Source organism: Vicugna pacos, chromosome 31 (genome assembly GCF_048564905.1).
Source record: "Vicugna pacos chromosome 31, VicPac4, whole genome shotgun sequence".
Taxonomy (NCBI): domain Eukaryota; kingdom Metazoa; phylum Chordata; class Mammalia; order Artiodactyla; family Camelidae; genus Vicugna; species Vicugna pacos.
The window spans coordinates 14810200-14829088 of NC_133017.1; the positions used below are offsets into that span (position 1 = coordinate 14810200).

At 38.4% G+C, this 18889-nt stretch overlaps 1 protein-coding gene across 1 annotated transcript; it reads left to right on the forward strand.

Annotated features, from left to right (window-relative positions):
- Nucleotides 1-9226: 9226 nt before the first annotated feature.
- On the forward strand, nt 9227-13222 carry LOC116286151 (beta-defensin 43-like). Its single transcript, XM_031692591.2, has 2 exons — nt 9227-9284; nt 13074-13222. Exons 1-2 carry the CDS (start codon nt 9227-9229, stop codon nt 13220-13222), a joined length of 207 nt encoding a protein of 68 aa, XP_031548451.2.
- Nucleotides 13223-18889: the final 5667 nt, after the last annotated feature.

Here is an 18889-nt window from a genome sequence, read left to right on the forward strand (position 1 = left end):
GATGATTTTGACATAGCGGAAATGAAGACAGCTAGGGCAGTGTGCCCTTTAAAAGCGGTCAAAATTGTTCAACATCAAGAGAAAAAAACAGAAACTGTCACAAGGCAAATGTTTATTTCAACTTAATTATACTCTACTATAACCAAATACACAAATAAATGACTATTTTGTGTATATAGAAGGGCAGACAGTCCTTAAAAAACACAGAATTGATAGTGATAGCTTATTGTAGAACATTGAAATCGATGAGATAAAGGAAAATAAATACAGTTAAAACCAGTTTCCTTAGGAACTAACCAATTAACATTTAAAAGAAAGGGATTTTTTTCTCTCTGCTCTGAATTATATGCTGCTACATAAATAAATAAGTTGCTTATTATAGACTTTATGTAGAAGATTATCTGACTTAGGGTTTTTTTTTCACTACCTCAGTGTCCAAATGTCATGTCAACATGTAAAAGTAATTTAAATACAAATATTTTTCATCGATTATTTAGAATAAACCTATAAGAAACAAAGCTGGAGAATGTCTCTGGATTTTAAATATTATGTTAAAATTCATGATTTATTTTTGTATTCTTTATTCTGTGGAATTGCACTGCATATAAGAAAAGTCACGGTGAGAGTGTCTGGCATTGTTTTTATATGAGAAATGTGGTAGGAAGATAATTTTGCAATAATGATAAACACAAAATATCTTAGTGACAAACCAATAAGCCAGGATCTGCTTGGAAGTACAGGGTGGGAAGCTTCTCCGTGCTACCTGGGGATTAACAGTGGACACCAAGAAGGATGTTCAACCCCCAAAGCAGCCACCAATGATACACATCTGTAGGAAATATATCACAGAAAATAAAATACAATCTAGGGATCCGAGCAGATGAAGAGAATGTGGACACAGAATAATGTACAATAAAAGGACTAAAAGATTTATGGGGTTTGGTGGGGTTTGGTGCTGAATGAAACATGGAATTCAGAGAAACATCGCTTGTATTTGAATTTGCTGTTAATGTTTTTTGTGTGGCTTTTTTTTTAATTGAACTATGGTCAGTTACAGTGTGTCAATTTCTGGTAACCACATAATGTCCCAATCATACATATACATACATATATTCATTTTCGTGTTCTTTTTCATTAAAGGTTATTACAAGATACTGAATTTAGTTCCCTGCGTTATACAGAAACTTTTTATCTGTTTTTTTATATAGTAGTTAATATTTGCAAATCTCAGACTCCCAAATTTATCCCTTCCCACTCCCTTTCCCCCTGGTAACCATAAGATTATTTACTATGTCTGCGAGTCTATTTCTGTTTTGTAGATGAGTTCATTAGTGTCCTCTTTTTCCTTTTTTTAGATTCCACATATGCATGATATCATATAGTCTTTTTCTTTCTCCTTCTGGCTCACTGCTGTATGGCTTTTGATGTGCAGCCTTGTCTTTATGAATACAACTAGATACATATGATTTCATTTTAAAAGCCATGTTATATTTAAGTGTCTATTAATAGTTTATATGAAAGTTACTTTTGTCCAACTACATGATTTATAATTTAATTTTATTGTATATGTAATCTGACACACAATAAAGGTTGAAAGTACTTCCCAAACCACACTTTTGATCAAAACCTAGAACCTTCTTAAAAATAAAGATGTCTAGGGCCCTTTACAGGTCTGATTAAGTAAGTAAGTTCCTCGGAAACCGCTGACATCAGCACTTTTTGTAAACCATCCAGCATCATTCTGTGTAGAATGCGCCAGTGCACTTACTGTCGGTGTGTGTACATGATTTCGGGTTATATTTTTCATTTGTTACTCAGTGTAGGCCTTTTGTATTTGTAGGTAATGCTTGACCATTTTTTAAATCTTGGGAGATGAGAAAGAAACTGTAATGGGTGCTTTGTGTGGGGCAAAATCAACCACAAGTGGATGAAGCAGACTATTAAGGCAGCTGCAGTTTTCCAGGTGTAACCATCTATTAAGGTGGGGAAGGAAATCTGCTTTCAGGATATAAAAATATCCTGAAGCACTGAATCATGGGATAAATGTTTAAAACCTTTCCTTGACCTTAGGGATACGCCATCTAGTTCAGGATTCCATCATCAGGGAATGTCACGTTGGCCTCCTCAATATTTATCTTGAAGCTTAAATATATTCTAACTTTAATTAATTGCTGTGTGTGTCTCTGACGTTTTAAAAATGGTCTACACCAATTTTTAAGAACACCTGTGTTTCTACTACTATCCTCCAGCGATAAGCTCTAAAAATGTATTCCATAGTGTATACAGAGTACTGCAGTGCTCAGAGAACTCTAGTACAATGACATCACCACGTATTGGGGGCTATTAAAACAGCCTTTGAAACACTGCAAGAGTGTTGTCCCAAAGATTTTGGGATAATACTTTTACATAATTACTTCTTTGGGTTGAATGGCAAGAGAAATTCCTGCAGCATCATGCTTCATTATTCATCCTGTGAAATGGCTTGTATTTATTTTCTTATATTGATGTTTGGTTTCTAGCCCAAATTCCTTAGTCTGATCACTGCTAGTCATCTTAGAGCCGAGTTTGCACCCTGTCAGCCTAAGTATAGAGACTATGATAGTGGGGCGGGGGGGGCTCATTCTTAAATAATACATTGAGCCCATCCTTATTCTGCTTTCTCCTTTGTCTCACCCGAAATAATGAATTCAGGCATTAATTGGTAACACTGTCTATAGTAACACAGAGTGATAAATACGCTGTAAATTCCCCTAAGTGCGCAGAAGTTTCTCTTGTGCTGACACGAACAGCCTAGGAAAGGGGTTTCTGGCAGACTGGGCCTACCGTGTGGTCATTCCATAACCCAGCTAACGGAGACTTTGCCTTCTTCAGCACGTGGCCTCTGATGTCACAGAGGGCACCGTTGTCCCTGTAAATAGAAAGGGAGAAGGAGCATGGAGGAATGCACACAGAGGTTTCGCATGGGCCAGGCCTGGGCGGGACCATCGCTTCTGTTCACATTCCTGGCTGGAGCTCAGCGGCAGGGCCTCGCCCAACCGCGTGGAAGGGTGGGGTGTCTAGTCCAATCATGAGCCCCAAGCAGAACTCAGTGGCAGTTTTTTGAATAGCTAGTAGCACGTAGTATCTGCTACAGGCATATGCTGTCAAACCCCAAACCCTTCCTGGAAAGGCAGAGGAAGATTAAACAAGTTTCCATGTGGAAGAAGGTTTTCAAAATATTTATGATACAAGCATAATGTTAGGTGAAACTCAAGTTAAATAATGTAGGATGTAAGAATAGTTAAAAATTCAGTATTCCTAAATTCCAAACTTTTGTTACATTGCAGAAAACTAAACATTTGAGAAAATGAACATGGAGAATTATTTATTTATATTAAGTAAATGGAAACTTTGTTTTTTATTTAGATTAAGTAAACTTTGGAGAAGAAAACATAACTGAAACTGAATTGAAGATATTACATAGTGCTTATGTTGGTAGAACATATTTTTTCGAATTTAATATTGACTTTGTTGATTCATGTATACAGAATTTTACAGGAGGATGAGCATAGTATTTGATTAGCAATGCCATCTTGTTACGCTGAATTATATAACATTTTAGAGAATGAGTCAAATGAAGAGCAAAACCTTTTTTAACACAGTGTCGACAGGGAGCTAGATCGATCTTATATACCTATATTACATGAGGTACTCAGAGTAGTAAAAATCAGAAAGACAGAAGGTATAATGGTAGTTGCCAGGGGTTGGGGATAAGGGAGAATGAGGAGTTGTTCTTTAATGGGCATTAGAATTTCAGCTTCATTTCAAATTTACAAGATGAAAAGAGTTACGGAGAAGTCTTCGTAACAATAGGAATGTATTTAAGACAGCGATACTGTACACTTAAAAATGATTCAGATGGTAAATTTTATATTATGTGTATTTTAATCCATTTTAAGAAAGAAAAAAAGGAAAAGCCCAAAGGATAGCACACAGAGAAGAAAGAAATGAATAACGTGGAAATTAAAATATGGGCAAAACTCCTAAATAAACATCAGCAAAATGAGCCACGCAGTGTATCAAAAGCCTGGTATGTTGTCACCAATAAAGAGTTTGTCCTAGAAACACAAGAAGTCTGCAGTTTATTCAGACAACCACTAAGGAATTGGTCTCAACAGACTAAAGGAGAGAAATCTCTGATCATCTCAAATTATACTGAAATAGCAATTGACAGAACTCAACATACGTTCCTTTAATAAAATCTTTTATCAGATAGTGATGGAAGGAAACTTCTTTAAGTTGACGAAAGCATATCTGACATGAGCCGGCTGGGGTGGCAGCCACGTGCTTCCTGGCATTATCATTGTCCAGGTGTTTCCCACCTACATACCAGTCTGGTGCTTGGTGCTCAATCCCTGCGAGCTGGTCTTAGTCCTCACTGTTGGTTTAGCTTAGCCGTTGAGATCTGTTTCTCAAAAACAGGAAATGTTAGTTGTGGTTGATGCTTCAGTTATGCAGTTCCTAGAACTAAACACCGCCGTTTTAAATCCCCGATGGGAATCACGCCAGTTCAAAGCCACTGCTTTGCCTGCTTGTGACGTTCCTGAGGCATTTATTGCAACTAATTTTGAGCCATCTACCTGGGAAAACTATGTGCCTTAATCTTACCTAAACTTTTCCCTCTTCTGATTACTCTTTATCTACCATTCCTTTATTTAGAAGAGCACGTGCATTTTTCTTTTCACTTTTAGTCCCACGCACATATGAAAATGCAAAAATCATGAACAAGGAGTGTGTTCAGAAAATAGACCATGGTCTGTTGGCAAGGGAGAAACCGTAAACGTGCGCTATACCACCACCTTCTGTAAAACCAAAGAGCGGTTTCCAGCAGCCGGCCTGATGAGCTGTTAGAACCAGAGAAGGCGTAAAAGCTCAAGAACGCTGCCAAAAGAAAGAGCAGGAAGAGTGGAACAGCTGTGCCAATGCAAAGACAGAGAAAACCTGTTAATAACAACACAAGAACAACACCCCATCTGAAGGTAACTGGCAAAAATTTAAGGAGGTGTCTGCTATTTCCAGTGCAAAAGCAGCAACACAGAACTTGAAGAGATATGAAAAAGCAAGGAAACACGCGAGCACAAAAACAAAATAATTCTGCACTAACGGAGCTGTCTTCCCCAGGGTGCCTGGAGAAGCCAGTTTCCCTCCCACAGCACTCACAGCACCGAGGTGTGACCTTCATGTCTGCGAGAGGGAGGGGAAAAGGAAGGAAGCAGGACAGAATTTCAAAGGGCGTTAAAGGGATGCAGTCCCTGCTGGCCGCCCCAGGACGTCAGCACGCAAGCCTGCACACAGAAGTCTGCACACAAGCCTCTGGGAGTTCCCCACCTGAGGGGCACCTCACCAGGACCACGGGCACCTCAGCACCCGGAGTGCTAAACCCGCAGCTCCCCCTACTCCACAGCCAGATCCTTGAGCTGGCTCTAGGGCTGTGGTGAGAGCAGGTGCCGTGATCAGAGTGCTCTCAGAAGCAGGGACCAGGGTCTGCGGACCAGGGAGAAACCACAAACTGGAGCTTTAGCACCACCTTCTGGAAAAAGGAAAGAGGTTTCCAGCAGCCAGCCTGGTGAGTTGTAAGAAAGGAGAAAACACAAAGGCTCTAAAATTCTGCCACAAGAGGGAGCAAGAAGAGCGAACAGATCAGCCCATAAAAATCCTAGACTGCCCCAGACGCAGCAGCACCAGTGAACAGTCCCCATCTCAAGACAACCAGTAGAGTTTTAAAATAATCAAGGAAATATGCCATCACCGAGAAGAAAAGAATAATTCTCCGACAACTTAGCTCAGATCCATAGAATATTGTGATCTAGATTGGCCATTTTTGTCTTTTCCTGTCTGTGGAAGTAGCTTCTCAGTTAATCCTCAGTTATCCTTGCCCCTAGTTTCACACCCACATGTGGCCTGGATTTGTCAACTTAAGACATAATGTGCAGAGTACATCGCAGGAGATGGGGTGCCATTTTCACAATTAGATTATAAAAAGCCTGTGACTTTCCTTTTGGGTTTCCTCTCTCACTCTTTCCCAGATCACTTGCTCTTGGGCCAGCCAGCTGCCGTGTCATGAATAGTTCCAGGGGAGGCCCAGGTGACAAGGGACTGAGGTCTGCCAGCAACCACGTGAGTGAGTTTACAAAGAGACGCCCCCCCCAGCCTTCAGATGAGAATGCAGCCCCAGCTGACAGCTTTGATTGCAACCTCATGAGAGACCTTGAACCAAAGGCGCCCAGCTAAGCCACACCAGACTCCTGACCCACAGAAACCGTAGGTAATGTAGGTTTATTGTTTTAAGCCACTGTATCTTGGGGTATTTTGTGATGCAATAATATATAACTCATGGTGCCCTTGTGACACACCTATGTTGTGGCTACTCTAGTGCATAAAAATGTGTTGAGTAGCCGTCCAGCTTATTCTATCATCCGAATTATTCTCATAAAGCAGAAATTATTCCTTGAAGGTTGTGTATAAAATCTAGCTCATTCTAGCATCTGTTGAATGTGAAAGGATAGAACTTTGACTACTTGCATTTTTATTTTATTGGCCAACTTTGTTGACATGTAATTCCCTAAACAGGTCCATTTCATTCAGATTTTCAGTATAGGGAGTTCACAGTATTCTATAATAACTTTTAAATTCTTCTCCTCCTGTTTTTTTAACAGAGAAGAAATAGACCAAAAGAGTAATGATCTTTTAGTGGTAAAATAATGCATTGTATTTATTATCATCTTAATAATTTTATGGGTTTTCCAATTTTTAAATAAGAGTATATTATTTAGAAATCAGAATTTTATTTTTTTCCAGGATTTTAAATATGTATAGGCATCTACGTACATACTTATGTGTGTGTGTTTTATATATATATATATGTTTATTTTTCTACAAAGGAAAAGTTATTAGTGATTTAGCAAAAGTGTAATCAGAAAGATGAGAAATGTCAGAAGCCTGTAGGGTAAAAAGTGAATGGAAAGACCTGGAAACAGCACATACTATTATTTCCCTGAGATGAAGAGGGAAAAGTCAAGGTCTGACATAGAAGTAGACAAAAGACAGGAAGGTAATTTTACCTTTTGGTTTTGAAGTACAGGAACTTGAGGATGTTTGCAGACTGAAGGTAAGGAAACAGTACATTTAGAAAGATTTCGGCAACAAGAAGAAAATGAAATTGATACAGTGCAGACTCCAAAGCTTTCAATACTGCTACGCACGGGGAGCGACGGCCAACAGGAACCACCTGATTAAAAGTTATCTGAATATCTAGTGCCTTTCTGGAGAGCTAAGTTCAGTAATAAAACCCAGTAATTCCTGAATCTGATTTATTATCTCATGGTAAATTAACTCCTTCCTCCTCCTGCTGTGACAGTTTGTACTTTGATGGCTTGATGGCTATCTGATTTTCTTCTCTGTATTCTTTTAAGGAAGGGCCTTTCTCAAAGTGCTTTATCTTTCTCTGCTGAGGCCCTGAGCAATCTGGTGATAAGCTACCTCTCAGCACTCACCTGGTGCCCTCCCACCCACCCCCGAATGCAGTGAACCTTCTTCTGACCTTCCTTTGATGTCCCTGACTACCAGCCCGTGGGTCACCCAGTGTTCCTGGGCTTCCCAGGCAGCCTTCCAAGCCTTTTTCTGGCTTCAGATCTGTCTGGATGGGAAAAAAAATTATAGAAAATGTCAAAGGATTATTGAAAATTCAGCCCTTGGTGTTCCATCAGGGAACTCAATGATTTGTGCTCATAAATTGCTTTGCAGTGTAAACTGTTCTTCCAAAGCTTTTCCTCATGATCAAGAAGCCAAGAATTCCAAGACATATGAAAAAAAATTGGACTCTAGAAAAATCTGAGTGAATTTCGGATTCATGATGAGAGGTGCTGAATACTCCCGGGCAGTCAGGTGAAGTAAATGGAGGCGTCAGCAATAGCCAGCACGCTCCCCAGTGACCCGAAGTTCTCCTGCAAGTCCTTTGGGTCCTGGGAGGGGCTGTTCCCAGGTGCCACTGTCCCAGCAACTTCAGAGGGGAAGAAACCTGAACCCAGGCGTAGGGAAAGTTATCCCCAGAGCTTTCAGCTCCCTCATTGGCCCTCTTTTGGCTAAGGCTTGTGAAGTTTGTCTCTTCCAGAACCTCAATCCCCCGTCCCTCCACCAATCCTGCATCCCTGAGCCAGCTCAAGATGTCATCTCCAAAGTCTCAATAGCCAGAGAGGACCTGCTTAAATAATGTAACTACACGTTCCATCCACTGAAACCCTGAAATGGGAGAAGTACCCAGAGGAAGCCGTGGCAGAAAGGAGCAGCCCCCTTGGTACTGGCAAAAGGCACTCAGCCCAGAGAAAGACCATCCAAGAAATCATGAAGCTCAAATAAGATCATGCTTTGCAGTCTCTAAAAGTGGCATTCTTACTCGTGTCTTCTTTAAGCGTCCCTAGGCCACCCAAACCACTCTGGGGTTCCTCTGCATTCATCTCCTTAGTGTCTACAAGTTAATTGCGCCTCTTTGTCAGACCCATACTCGGGGTGCCTTACCAGTGTCTCCTCTGTATTATCTGCTTCCCCAAGTACATCTGAGGCTCACTCTTCCTTTTTGTTCCCCCTCACATTGTATATGGCTGTGAAATGGAAACAATGGGTGTTCTCTAGGACTTTAGATACGAAAAATGGTTGATCTCATTCAGCTGGTTGGACAAAGAGGTAATCAGACAAGAGTTTTTCTGTGTCTCACTAGCCTGTATATGGTTTCAAATACAGTGTCATTGCTTAAGTCTGCTAATGTCCATCCCCCAAAATACTAATACATAGGCATGTTGTTATATCTAGTGCTTCTCTTCCTTTTCCTGGGGAAGTAAACTGAATCCTTTTACTCTATAAATGTTGCCTAAACCTTTACAGTTCCTCCAGGAACCATAAGACAGTGGTTTTTCAACAGAGTATATCTCCTGCCTTCACTGTGTCTGCTCTTTCTCTGAGTGCTGTGCATCCTACTGTCTTTGCCCACGCCTGCCAGCACTTAGCAAGTGTACTCTGAGTGACGGATGGTCGTGCCCATTGCATATCTCCTGATACAAAGGCTCATTGGAACACAGAAGTGTTCTTGCTACTGAAAGCTTCAGTAATCATACAGCAGCTCACTTCTTCAGTACGGAACATAGAAAGAAGTTCTCTCCATCCCAGCTACGGCTTCTCTTTGACTTATTCAACCATGAGGGTCTTGCTTTCCATCCTTGGGGTCCTTGCCTTATTGTCCGTGGTTCCTCAAGGTAAGATGGGGACCTTTCATTCCAGAGTTATGAAAATATAAGTGAAAGAGAATACAAGGTCTTCCAAGAGTCTGAAAATCAATTAGACAAGGGCAGATTGCACCGCGCAACAGAGAACCTCGTGAGGGGCGTGCTCAAGCTGCTCAAGGAGTGGAGAGTTGACAGGAAGGACAACGTCCATAATGTTGTGCCCTTCAGTGACTTAACCCATCATAAACTCTAACTTGAGGGCTGTGTTTGATCTAAAGAAGGTGTTTACAAGACACAGGAACTTTGGGGAATTGGAAAAATGGAAAGTGGGTGGTGATTAGAAGAAGGGCCAGGTTGAGGAGGCAGCGGCTCCATCCTAATCTGTGCTTCCCTCTGACCACTGATCTGGGTGAAGGCTTCTTTGGAGGTGACGCTTTGTATGGTGGGAGTTAAGGTGCCATCTTAACACAACCAAATAACCCATTATACAGTCATACTTATTGAATAATCAATCTAACCCTCCCAAATTTTAAAGCCACCAATACTATATAATTTATATATGTATAAAAATCTTTGGGCTTCTCACTGAGATTTATTATCTGTTGACTTATTTGTCTTTCCTAATGCACATCTACCTTAGATCCCATTTTAACACCTTGAAATTCAAGATTTCCCTCATTGTTCTTGGTTTTTTTTTAATTGAGATACAGTTCACCATAAAATTTACTTTTAAAGTATACCATTTCAGTGGTTTTCTGTATATTCATAAAGCTGTGCAATCATCACCACTATCCAATTCCAGAACCTTCCATCACCCCAAAAAGAAATCCCATATTCAGCAGCAGTCATTCCCCATCCTCCCCTCCCCTCAGACCCTGGCAACCATTAATCTACTTTCCGTCTCTATCAGTTTACCTATTCTGGACATTTAATTAAATCATACAACATGTGACCCTTTGTGTCTGTTTTCTTTCACTGGACATAATGTATTTCAAAGTGTCTTAATGTTGTAGCATGCATCAGTACTTAATCCTTTTCAACTGATAAATAGTGTTCCATCAGATGATACAGTCTTTTATTCATCCATTCATCAGCTGGTGGACATTTGGATTGTTTCTAGTTTGGTTCTATTATAAATGATGTTGCTCTGAACATTTATGTCAAAGTTCTTGTGAGGACATATTTTCTTTCTTTTTAACTTTTGTTTGTTTGGGGTGAGGTAATTAGGTTGGTTTGTTGGTTGGTTTGTTTATAGGGAGATACTGGAGATTGAACCCAGGACATTGTGCATGCTAGGCATGCTCTCTACCACTTGAGCTATACCCTCCCTCTAGAGACATATTTTCAACTCTCTTGGCTGTATACCTGGGAATAGAATTGCTGTGTTAAACGATTGCACTATGTTTAAATGTCTGAGGACTTGCCAAACTATTTTCCACAGCTTCGTGCTTTATTTTACAGTCCCACCAGCAATACATGAGGGTTTCAATGTCTCCACATAATATTGTCTGTCTCTTTTATCAGTCATCCTAGTTAATGTAAAGTGATATCTCATTGTACTTTTAATTTGTATTTTAATTTGCTGTTAATTTACAACATTAATGATGTTGAGCATCTTTTAATTGTTTATTGGCCATTTGTATGTTTTCTTTGTAGAAATGTCTTTACTTATTTTTAATTTGGTTGTTTTTTTATTACTGGGTTGTCAGTTCTTTATATATTCTGGACACTAAACCTTTATCAAGGATAAATCTGCAAGTATTCTCTCCCATTGTGTGGGTTGTTTTTTTAAAATATTTATTTTACTGGACATTATTGTACCAGTGAATATGTCTTCAGGTTCAAGTTGGAAAAAACTAAGACTCAATTGGCTTAAACAATAAAGAACATATATTATACATAACAAGAAATCCAAAGGTTATATGACAATAAAATGGACAACCTAGAAGAAATGGACACATCCCTAGAAATGTACAATCTCCCAAGACTTAACCAGAAAGAAATAGAAAATACAAACAGACCAATTGCCAGTAATGAGACTGAATCAGTAATAAAAACAACTGCCAAAAAACAAAAGTTCAGGACCAGATGGCTTCACAGGTGAATTCTACCAAACATTTAGAGAAGGGTTAACACTTGTTTTTCTCAAACTACTCCAGAAAAATTGCAGAGAAAGGAAAGCTTCTGAATTCACTTTACAAGGCCAGAATCACCATGATACCAAAACCAGACAAAGAAATCACCACAGGAAATTAATTAAGGCCAGTGTTGCTGATGTACATAGATGCAAAAATCATCAACAAAAGATTAGCAAACCAAATTCAACAATACATTAAAAGTATCAAACACCAGGATCAGGTGGGATTTATGCCAGGGATGCAAGGTTCTGAATAGCAAAGCAGTTTTGAGCAAGAAAAACAAAAGCTGGAGGCATCACAATTCACGACTTCAAAGTATATTACAAAGCTACATTAATTTTAAAAGTATGGTACTGGAGTAAAAACAGACATGTAGAACAATGAAAAGGAACAGAGAGCCCCGAAATAAGCCCACACACACCAGGTGGACTGATAGTCAACAAGGGAGTCGACATGATGGAGAAGGGACAGTCTATTCCACAAATGGTGTCAGGGACACTGGGTAGGCGCATTGCCAAAGAGTGCATTTATAGAGAAAAATCAGTTCAAAATAGACTAAAAGCTTTAAAAGGAAACCTGAAACTGTAAAATTTCTAGAAGAAAGGGCAAGATCTTTCTTGCTTCGTGACCTTTACAAGGATGCATGAGATGCGCACTAAGCATAAGCAACAAAGGCAGAAACAGACGAGCAAGAGCACGTCAAACGCAAAAGCCGCTGCACAGCAGAGCAAACGGTCAGCAGAGTGAGAAGACGGCTCGCAGAGGAGGAGGAAACATTTGCAAACCCTATACCCAATCAGGGTTTGCAGGTTCCTTACAAAATATCCAAGGAACTCACACAACTCAATAACCAAAAATAATAATAACTTAAAAATGGGCAAAGGACCTCAATAGATATTCTTCCAAAGAAGACATACAGATAGCCAAAAGGAACACAAAAAGGTGCTCAGTAGCACTTATCATCAGGGAAATGCAAGTCAAACCCACAATGAGAGATCACCTCACATCTGTTACAATGACTGTTACCAAAAAGTAGTAACAATAACAGATGTTGGCACATATGTGGAGTAAAGGGAACCCTTGAACACTTTTGGTGGGAATGTAAATTGGAACAACAATTATGGAAAAGGGTATGAATGTTCCACAAAAAATGAAAACTAGAACTACCGTAAGACCCAGCAGCTCCACCTCTGAGTGTATGTCCAAGAGAAACGATGTTGAAGAGATATCTGTGCTCCCATGTTCATTGCAGCATTATTCACACCGGCCAAGACGTGGAAGCAACCTAAGTGTCTGTCAGTGGATAACTGGGTAAAGAAATTGTGGTATAAATATATATACACATACACACATACATATATACACACACACACATATATACGCATATATATACATATATATATACATATATATATGTATAAACATAACCGAATATTATTCAGCCTTGAAAAGAAGGTAACTATGCCATTTGCAGCCGTGTGGACAAACCTGAAGGACATTATGCTGAGTCCAGTAAGCAGACACAGAGAGACCAGTAGCTCCACTTTTCTCTCCCGCATTCTTTTCTTTTTTATTTTTCTGGGAAAGTTATGTATTGCTGTTGTTTTAATTTATTATGAAATACTTCAAACATTAAAATATAAAAGTAAGTAATATAATATAACGCTTTCTCTTTTCAAAGCCAGGAGCTTTTTTCACGAAAGGTGTCCTTCAGGATACTATAACTGCAGAATGAAGTGCAATGCGGATGAATATGCAATTAGATACTGTGCTGACTGGAGTATCTGCTGCAGAGCGAGGAAATCTGAGTCCAGGAGAAAAAAGAAGTGATGAAAAAGTCTTAACGCCATCTTCCTCAAGCTCCAGGAAAGAAAAATAAAAATGTTTAAAACTCCCTTGTCTAAATAAGAATAACTCATATGATGGATAAAGGAAACTCATGGTAATTATATGTGTAGATGGTCAGGTTAAAGTAAATACTTTATAAAGGCTTACACTCTGCTTTCATGTGTGTACGTTTGTGTTAATTTCCCCAACTTGTATCCACAACCACATCATGATTTCATCTGTAGGGCTGTCTCCCAGCCCCACCACTTACTAGCTCTTTGACCTTGGGCAATTTCTTTGGTCTCTCTCTCCCCTCAGTGTCCTAGTCTGTATTGTGGGGTAACTATAAAACCTCCGTCACAGCATTACGAGGATTATGTGAGTTAGTATATGCGAAGTTCTTACGCAGCACCTGACCCCACTGTAAGCTCCACATGTATTAACTATAATTTTATAAAACCAGAGAATGTGATCTTTTCTATAACTCATGTGAATTTATTGAAATATTCTTCGTGATCTAAGATAAAATTGGTATTTGTTAAAATTTCATGTGGTTTTGAAAATGAAGTATATTTTCTATTTATGACATATACAATCTTATATAAAAACAGTATATTTATGCAGCATTCCAGTAATCTAGGACTAGGACTAAGAAGACGGAAGAGATTCAGGGTGGAGTTCAGAAGTAGGGTTGACAGGATGTAGCGGCCCTACAATGATATAATGAGAAGACGAAGCTACGAAAGATGATACTGATGTCCCAGAGCTGAGAAAGAGATGGTTAGCAACACAGCTCACTGAACTAGAGAGGCCAAGAAGAGAAAGCAGGCTGGGAGTCGGGGGAGGGCCAATAAAGAAATGTTTTGGCGTAAAGGGGTTTGAGTCACGTCAAAACGTAAAATGCTGCAAGAGAGAAATGACATAACAACAGAATTGATTAACGAAAAGGAAACAGAACTTGGAAAACTGGAAAATTCTCAGCCTATCCATAATTATGAAAAATGAGAAAGTAGTCAGCAGAGAACACTAGAGGTGTGGCCAACTTAGCTAGAAAACTATCCAGAAAAGCAAGGAAATAATTATCGCAATACTGCTTTCCTGGTGCCAAGGAAAAGCGGGCTTCTGATTGGAAGGTGTTACTACATCACTTTATTTAAATAATAAAAAATCGGTGGAAACCAGCATTTCATAAAATAGAAAATAGGGTAGTGTTTCTATACAGTTTTAAATGGTGCTACAGAAAAAACCTTAAAGACAAGAAAATATGTTCAAAACATACCATTAAGTGAAATGTAACAAAATGTGTCCTTTGGGATAGTTCCAATCTTTTTTTCCATTTTTTAAAATCGAAGTATAGTCAGTTTTACAATGTTATGTCAGTTTCACAATGTTATGTCAGTTTCTGGTGTACAGCATAATGTTTGTCATATAGATGCATGCATGTATTCGTTTTCATATTCTTTTCCATTATAGGTTACTGCAAGTTAGAATATAGTTCCCCGTGCTCTACAGTATGAACTTGTTGTTTGTCTGTTTTATATATAGTAGTTAGTATCTGCAAATCTCAAACTCCCAATTTATTCTTTCCCACCCCCTTTCCCTCCTGGTAACCATAAGTTTGTTTTCTACATTTGTGAGTCTGTTTGTTTTATAAGTTCATTTGTGTCTTTTATTTCAGATTCCACATATGAGTGATATCATATGGTATTTTTCTTTCTCTTTCTGGCTTACTTCACTTAGAATGGTGATCTCCAGCTCCATCCATGTTGCTGCAAATGACATTATTTTATTTTTTTCAAAGAAGGTAGGAAGAAAGAGGAATGACAAAGTGAAGCTTTAGCTCTATCTGCAATTATTTGTTTCTGTTTTTTTTTAAAGAGCATTTAACTTTAACATTTCTAAATATTTTTTAAATTTTACAAAACAAGTAAAATTTGTAAATAGAAATATACATACATTAGAAGAAAATAAAATAAAGGAGAATATTATGTAATTCAGATTTCAGATTGAAGTGGGACATCTTAAAATAGAAAGAAAACCCCGAAGCCTTAAAGGGATTGCTGACAGACATGACTATATTAAAATTTAAAACTCTACTGGACAAGAGTCATAAAAAATTAAGAATAGAAAGGCATTCCAGTAGACAAATGGGTAAAAGATATGAAGAACCAGATCAGCAATAAAATAAATACAATTAGCCAATAAACATTACCAAAAAAAAAAAATCCTGTAATCTCCCTAGGCAATCATAGAAACAACAATTCTATCGCAGATGACTTTTTAAAATTCTTAATTTGGTAAGATTTTTCTTAAAGGGTATTATTCAGTGCAGTGGACCTATGGGGAAATAAGTGCTCTCAAACCTCATTGGTGAGACTATAAATTGCTAAATTCTCTTTAGAGATAATCCAACCATGACTAATAAAATCTAAAATGAACGTGTCTTGTTGTAGACCAATTCCACTTAAGAATCTATCTCATAGGAGTAACAGCACACAGTCTGCTAAAATACCGTGTGCAAGAAGGTTTATTGCAGTGTCATTTGTAATGGAAAAAAATCTAGAAACTGTGTAATCAGACAATGACTGGCGTATCTATGCATTAAAATTATTCATCTATTGAAAAGAATAAGTTAGATCTACTTTAATTGGCCTGAAAAGATGTCCATGATAAATTGTTCAGTTAAAAAATAGCAAATTACAGAGTATGATTTTGTTACTGGAAATAAAAAGCCATGTATATGTGTGTGTATATATATGAATGGAAAATTAACAAAAGGATACTCATCAAATTGTTGGCAAGCAAATCAAAAAAGTTGGTACCTCACAGGGAAGGAATCACAGGTGAAGAGGCAATTATTAATATTTTCTTTGTGTATCTCTGTTGTTTTCACCTTCTAAGTGGAGACTATATGTATAACAAAAATTATACATAAAATGTAGGTGATTATGACTATTATAACTTGGTAGGAGAAAAATTTTAAGAGAAAGATTGTCCAAGAAATATGTAAATCGTCACAGAATGAGCATACATTTCTCATATGAATTTAAATACATTTCTCTGCCTATTGACCAGGAACATCATGTGAAGAAAGATGAGTTCCTCCAAGAAAAAAAAAAAAAGAAACCTGTTGGTCCACATTTTTCTGTTCTCTCTTCCTCCTGAGTATAATCAGGAAAAAGGCTGCCAAGCTGGCAGATTTTGTGTGCCCAGGTCAATGGCTCTCTTAGACGCATAGAAATCTCTCAGTGCCCCCATGTGGGTTGCCCAGGGTGCCATCACTTGCTCCTAGTGATGGTCTAATGGAGCCAGGCATCCACCTACACTGCTACTCGCCAGTTGGTGAGCTACTGCTCGTTGATGGATGTCACCAAGAGAAAAGACTCCTTCCTGTTAGGGACCCTCAGGGAGTTGGCTGGGGTGCTTTGGCACGGTAAGTGGCAGTGGTGCACCTATTATCTCTAAAGCTAACTTTTTCACAGGGAGGATTTGAAGAATACTTCTGTGCCATTGAGCATTTCCAGGAGGACTGTCCTATAAACAGTCCAGCAGTTTCTTATTCCAATGTAGCCTTATTTATTATTTACCATTCAGTAACACCTTTACATGGTTCTCTCTGCAAGGACTTTGCTGTTCTACGGGAAGGCATGTAACTGTGCCTAATTCATTCTGATACTTCTGCTGGTCCCTTCCTAGGTGTTTTCCTCTTCTGAGCCTCTATTCCAAGATCGCCAGTGAAGTATTATGGTCTTTCTCACGTCCTGCTGCCCTACTTTTTAAAAAATCAAATCTTTGTAATATTAAATGTTTTCAAAATATTTTATTAAATCAGTGTCATCCCTTTATGGGAATAGAATATAAATCTTTAGTACCACAATAGGATTAGGGATACAATAGTAAATAAGACACAGCTCTTGCCCCAAGAAGTGTACAGCGCAAAAGGGAAGGCAGAGAAGTAGCCAGACAATTATGTCCCAGATCATACAGCATTCCTAGTGTATCAGTCATCTTTAAATTAAAGATTCCTGCCTGCCTGCCATGTACTCACCAATGATCTTAATCTTCTACTAATTATTTCTGCTATCTAAAGCACAACTGAAAAGTTTACTGTTCAATATAAATATTCACTAGAAATGTGATGCTTAACATTTGGGAGACATAGATCACTTTGAGAAAATTTACAAAATATTTACTAAGAAAAAATAAGAAACTTATGAATACTCTACGAAGAAAAGACCTTACATAAGTAAGATAGTTTCCATTGTTTTGTGACTTCCTAAGGACCCAGGAATCAAAGTAAATGTCCACATTCTGAATCACACAAAGCTTTTATCCTGATATGAAGTCAAATCACATAAAAGCAGTATAATAAATTATATTACTTTAGAACCCCCAGGAGGAAGTCCTTACAGATTATAGTTGAGCATTATTATGCCCTTGACTTCAGTTTGGAACTATTGAAAAACAGTATCTACATATGGACTTATATTGGACTTTTAAAGAGTTATGATCAAAGACAGCCAATTATTTGATCAAGATCTCTTATAAAAATATGCAACATAACATCCTTTCCAAATTCAAAGATTTTAATGACATTTAAAATTAAGGGTATTGAGAACCGTTGAGTGGCAGAATTGGGAACCTCAGAATTCCTAGCAGGACTAAGGGCAGGCATTTCTCTCCTGAAGGCAGTTAGTTTGGATGGGAGGAGGTGACTGCTACTTCACTTGGAAAGACCACAGCACAAAACTCAGAAAATGAAAAATCACTCCCTTACACCATACACAAAAATAAACTCAAAATGGATCAAAGACTTAAACATAAGACAAGATACAATAAACCTCCTAGAAGAAAATATAGACAAAACATTATCTGACATACATCTCAAAAATGCTCTCCTAGAACAGTCTACCCAAGCAATAGAAATAAAAGCAAGAATAAACAAATGGGACCTAATGAAACTTACAAGCTTCTGCACAGCAAAAGAAACCATAAGTAAAACGAAACGACAACCTACGGAATGGGAGAAAATTTTTGCAAATGAAACCAACAAAGGCTTGATCTCCAGAATATACACGCAGCTCATATGACTTAATAAGAAAAAAAAACAATCCAATCCAAAAATGGGCAGAAGACCTAAACAAGCAATTCTCCAAGGAAGAAATACAAATGATCAATAGGCACATGAAAAAATGCTCAATATCACTATCAGAGAAATGCAAATCAAAACTACAATGAGGTATCACCTCACACCAGTCAGAATGGCCATCATTCAAAAATCCACAAATGACAAATGCTGGAGAGGCTGTGGAGAAAAGGGAACCCTCCTACACTGCTGGTGGGAATGCAGTTTGGTGCAGTCACTGTGGAAAACAATATGGAGATTCCTCAAAAGACTAGGAATAGACTTACCATAGAACCCTGGAATTCTGCTCCTGGGCATATATCCAGAAGGAATCCTACTTCAAAAAGACACCTGCACCCCAATGTTCATAGCATCACTATTTACAAAAGCCAAGACATGGAAACAGCCTAAATGTCCATCAACAGGTGACTGGATAAAGATGTGGTATATTTATACAATGAAATACTACTCAGCCATAAAAACCGACAACATAACGTGATTTGCAGCAACATGGATGTTTCTGGAGAATGTCATTCTGAGTGAAG

Excerpts from the sequence above, each read along its gene's own strand:
- LOC116286151 (XM_031692591.2), top strand. The coding sequence starts at position 9,227 with ATGAGGGTCTTGCTTTCCATCCTTGGGGTCCTTGCCTTATTGTCCGTG. Across the intron at positions 9,285-13,073 it reads ATTGTCCGTGGTTCCTCAAG|CCAGGAGCTTTTTTCACGAA; the intron begins GTAAGATGGGGA and ends CTCTTTTCAAAG.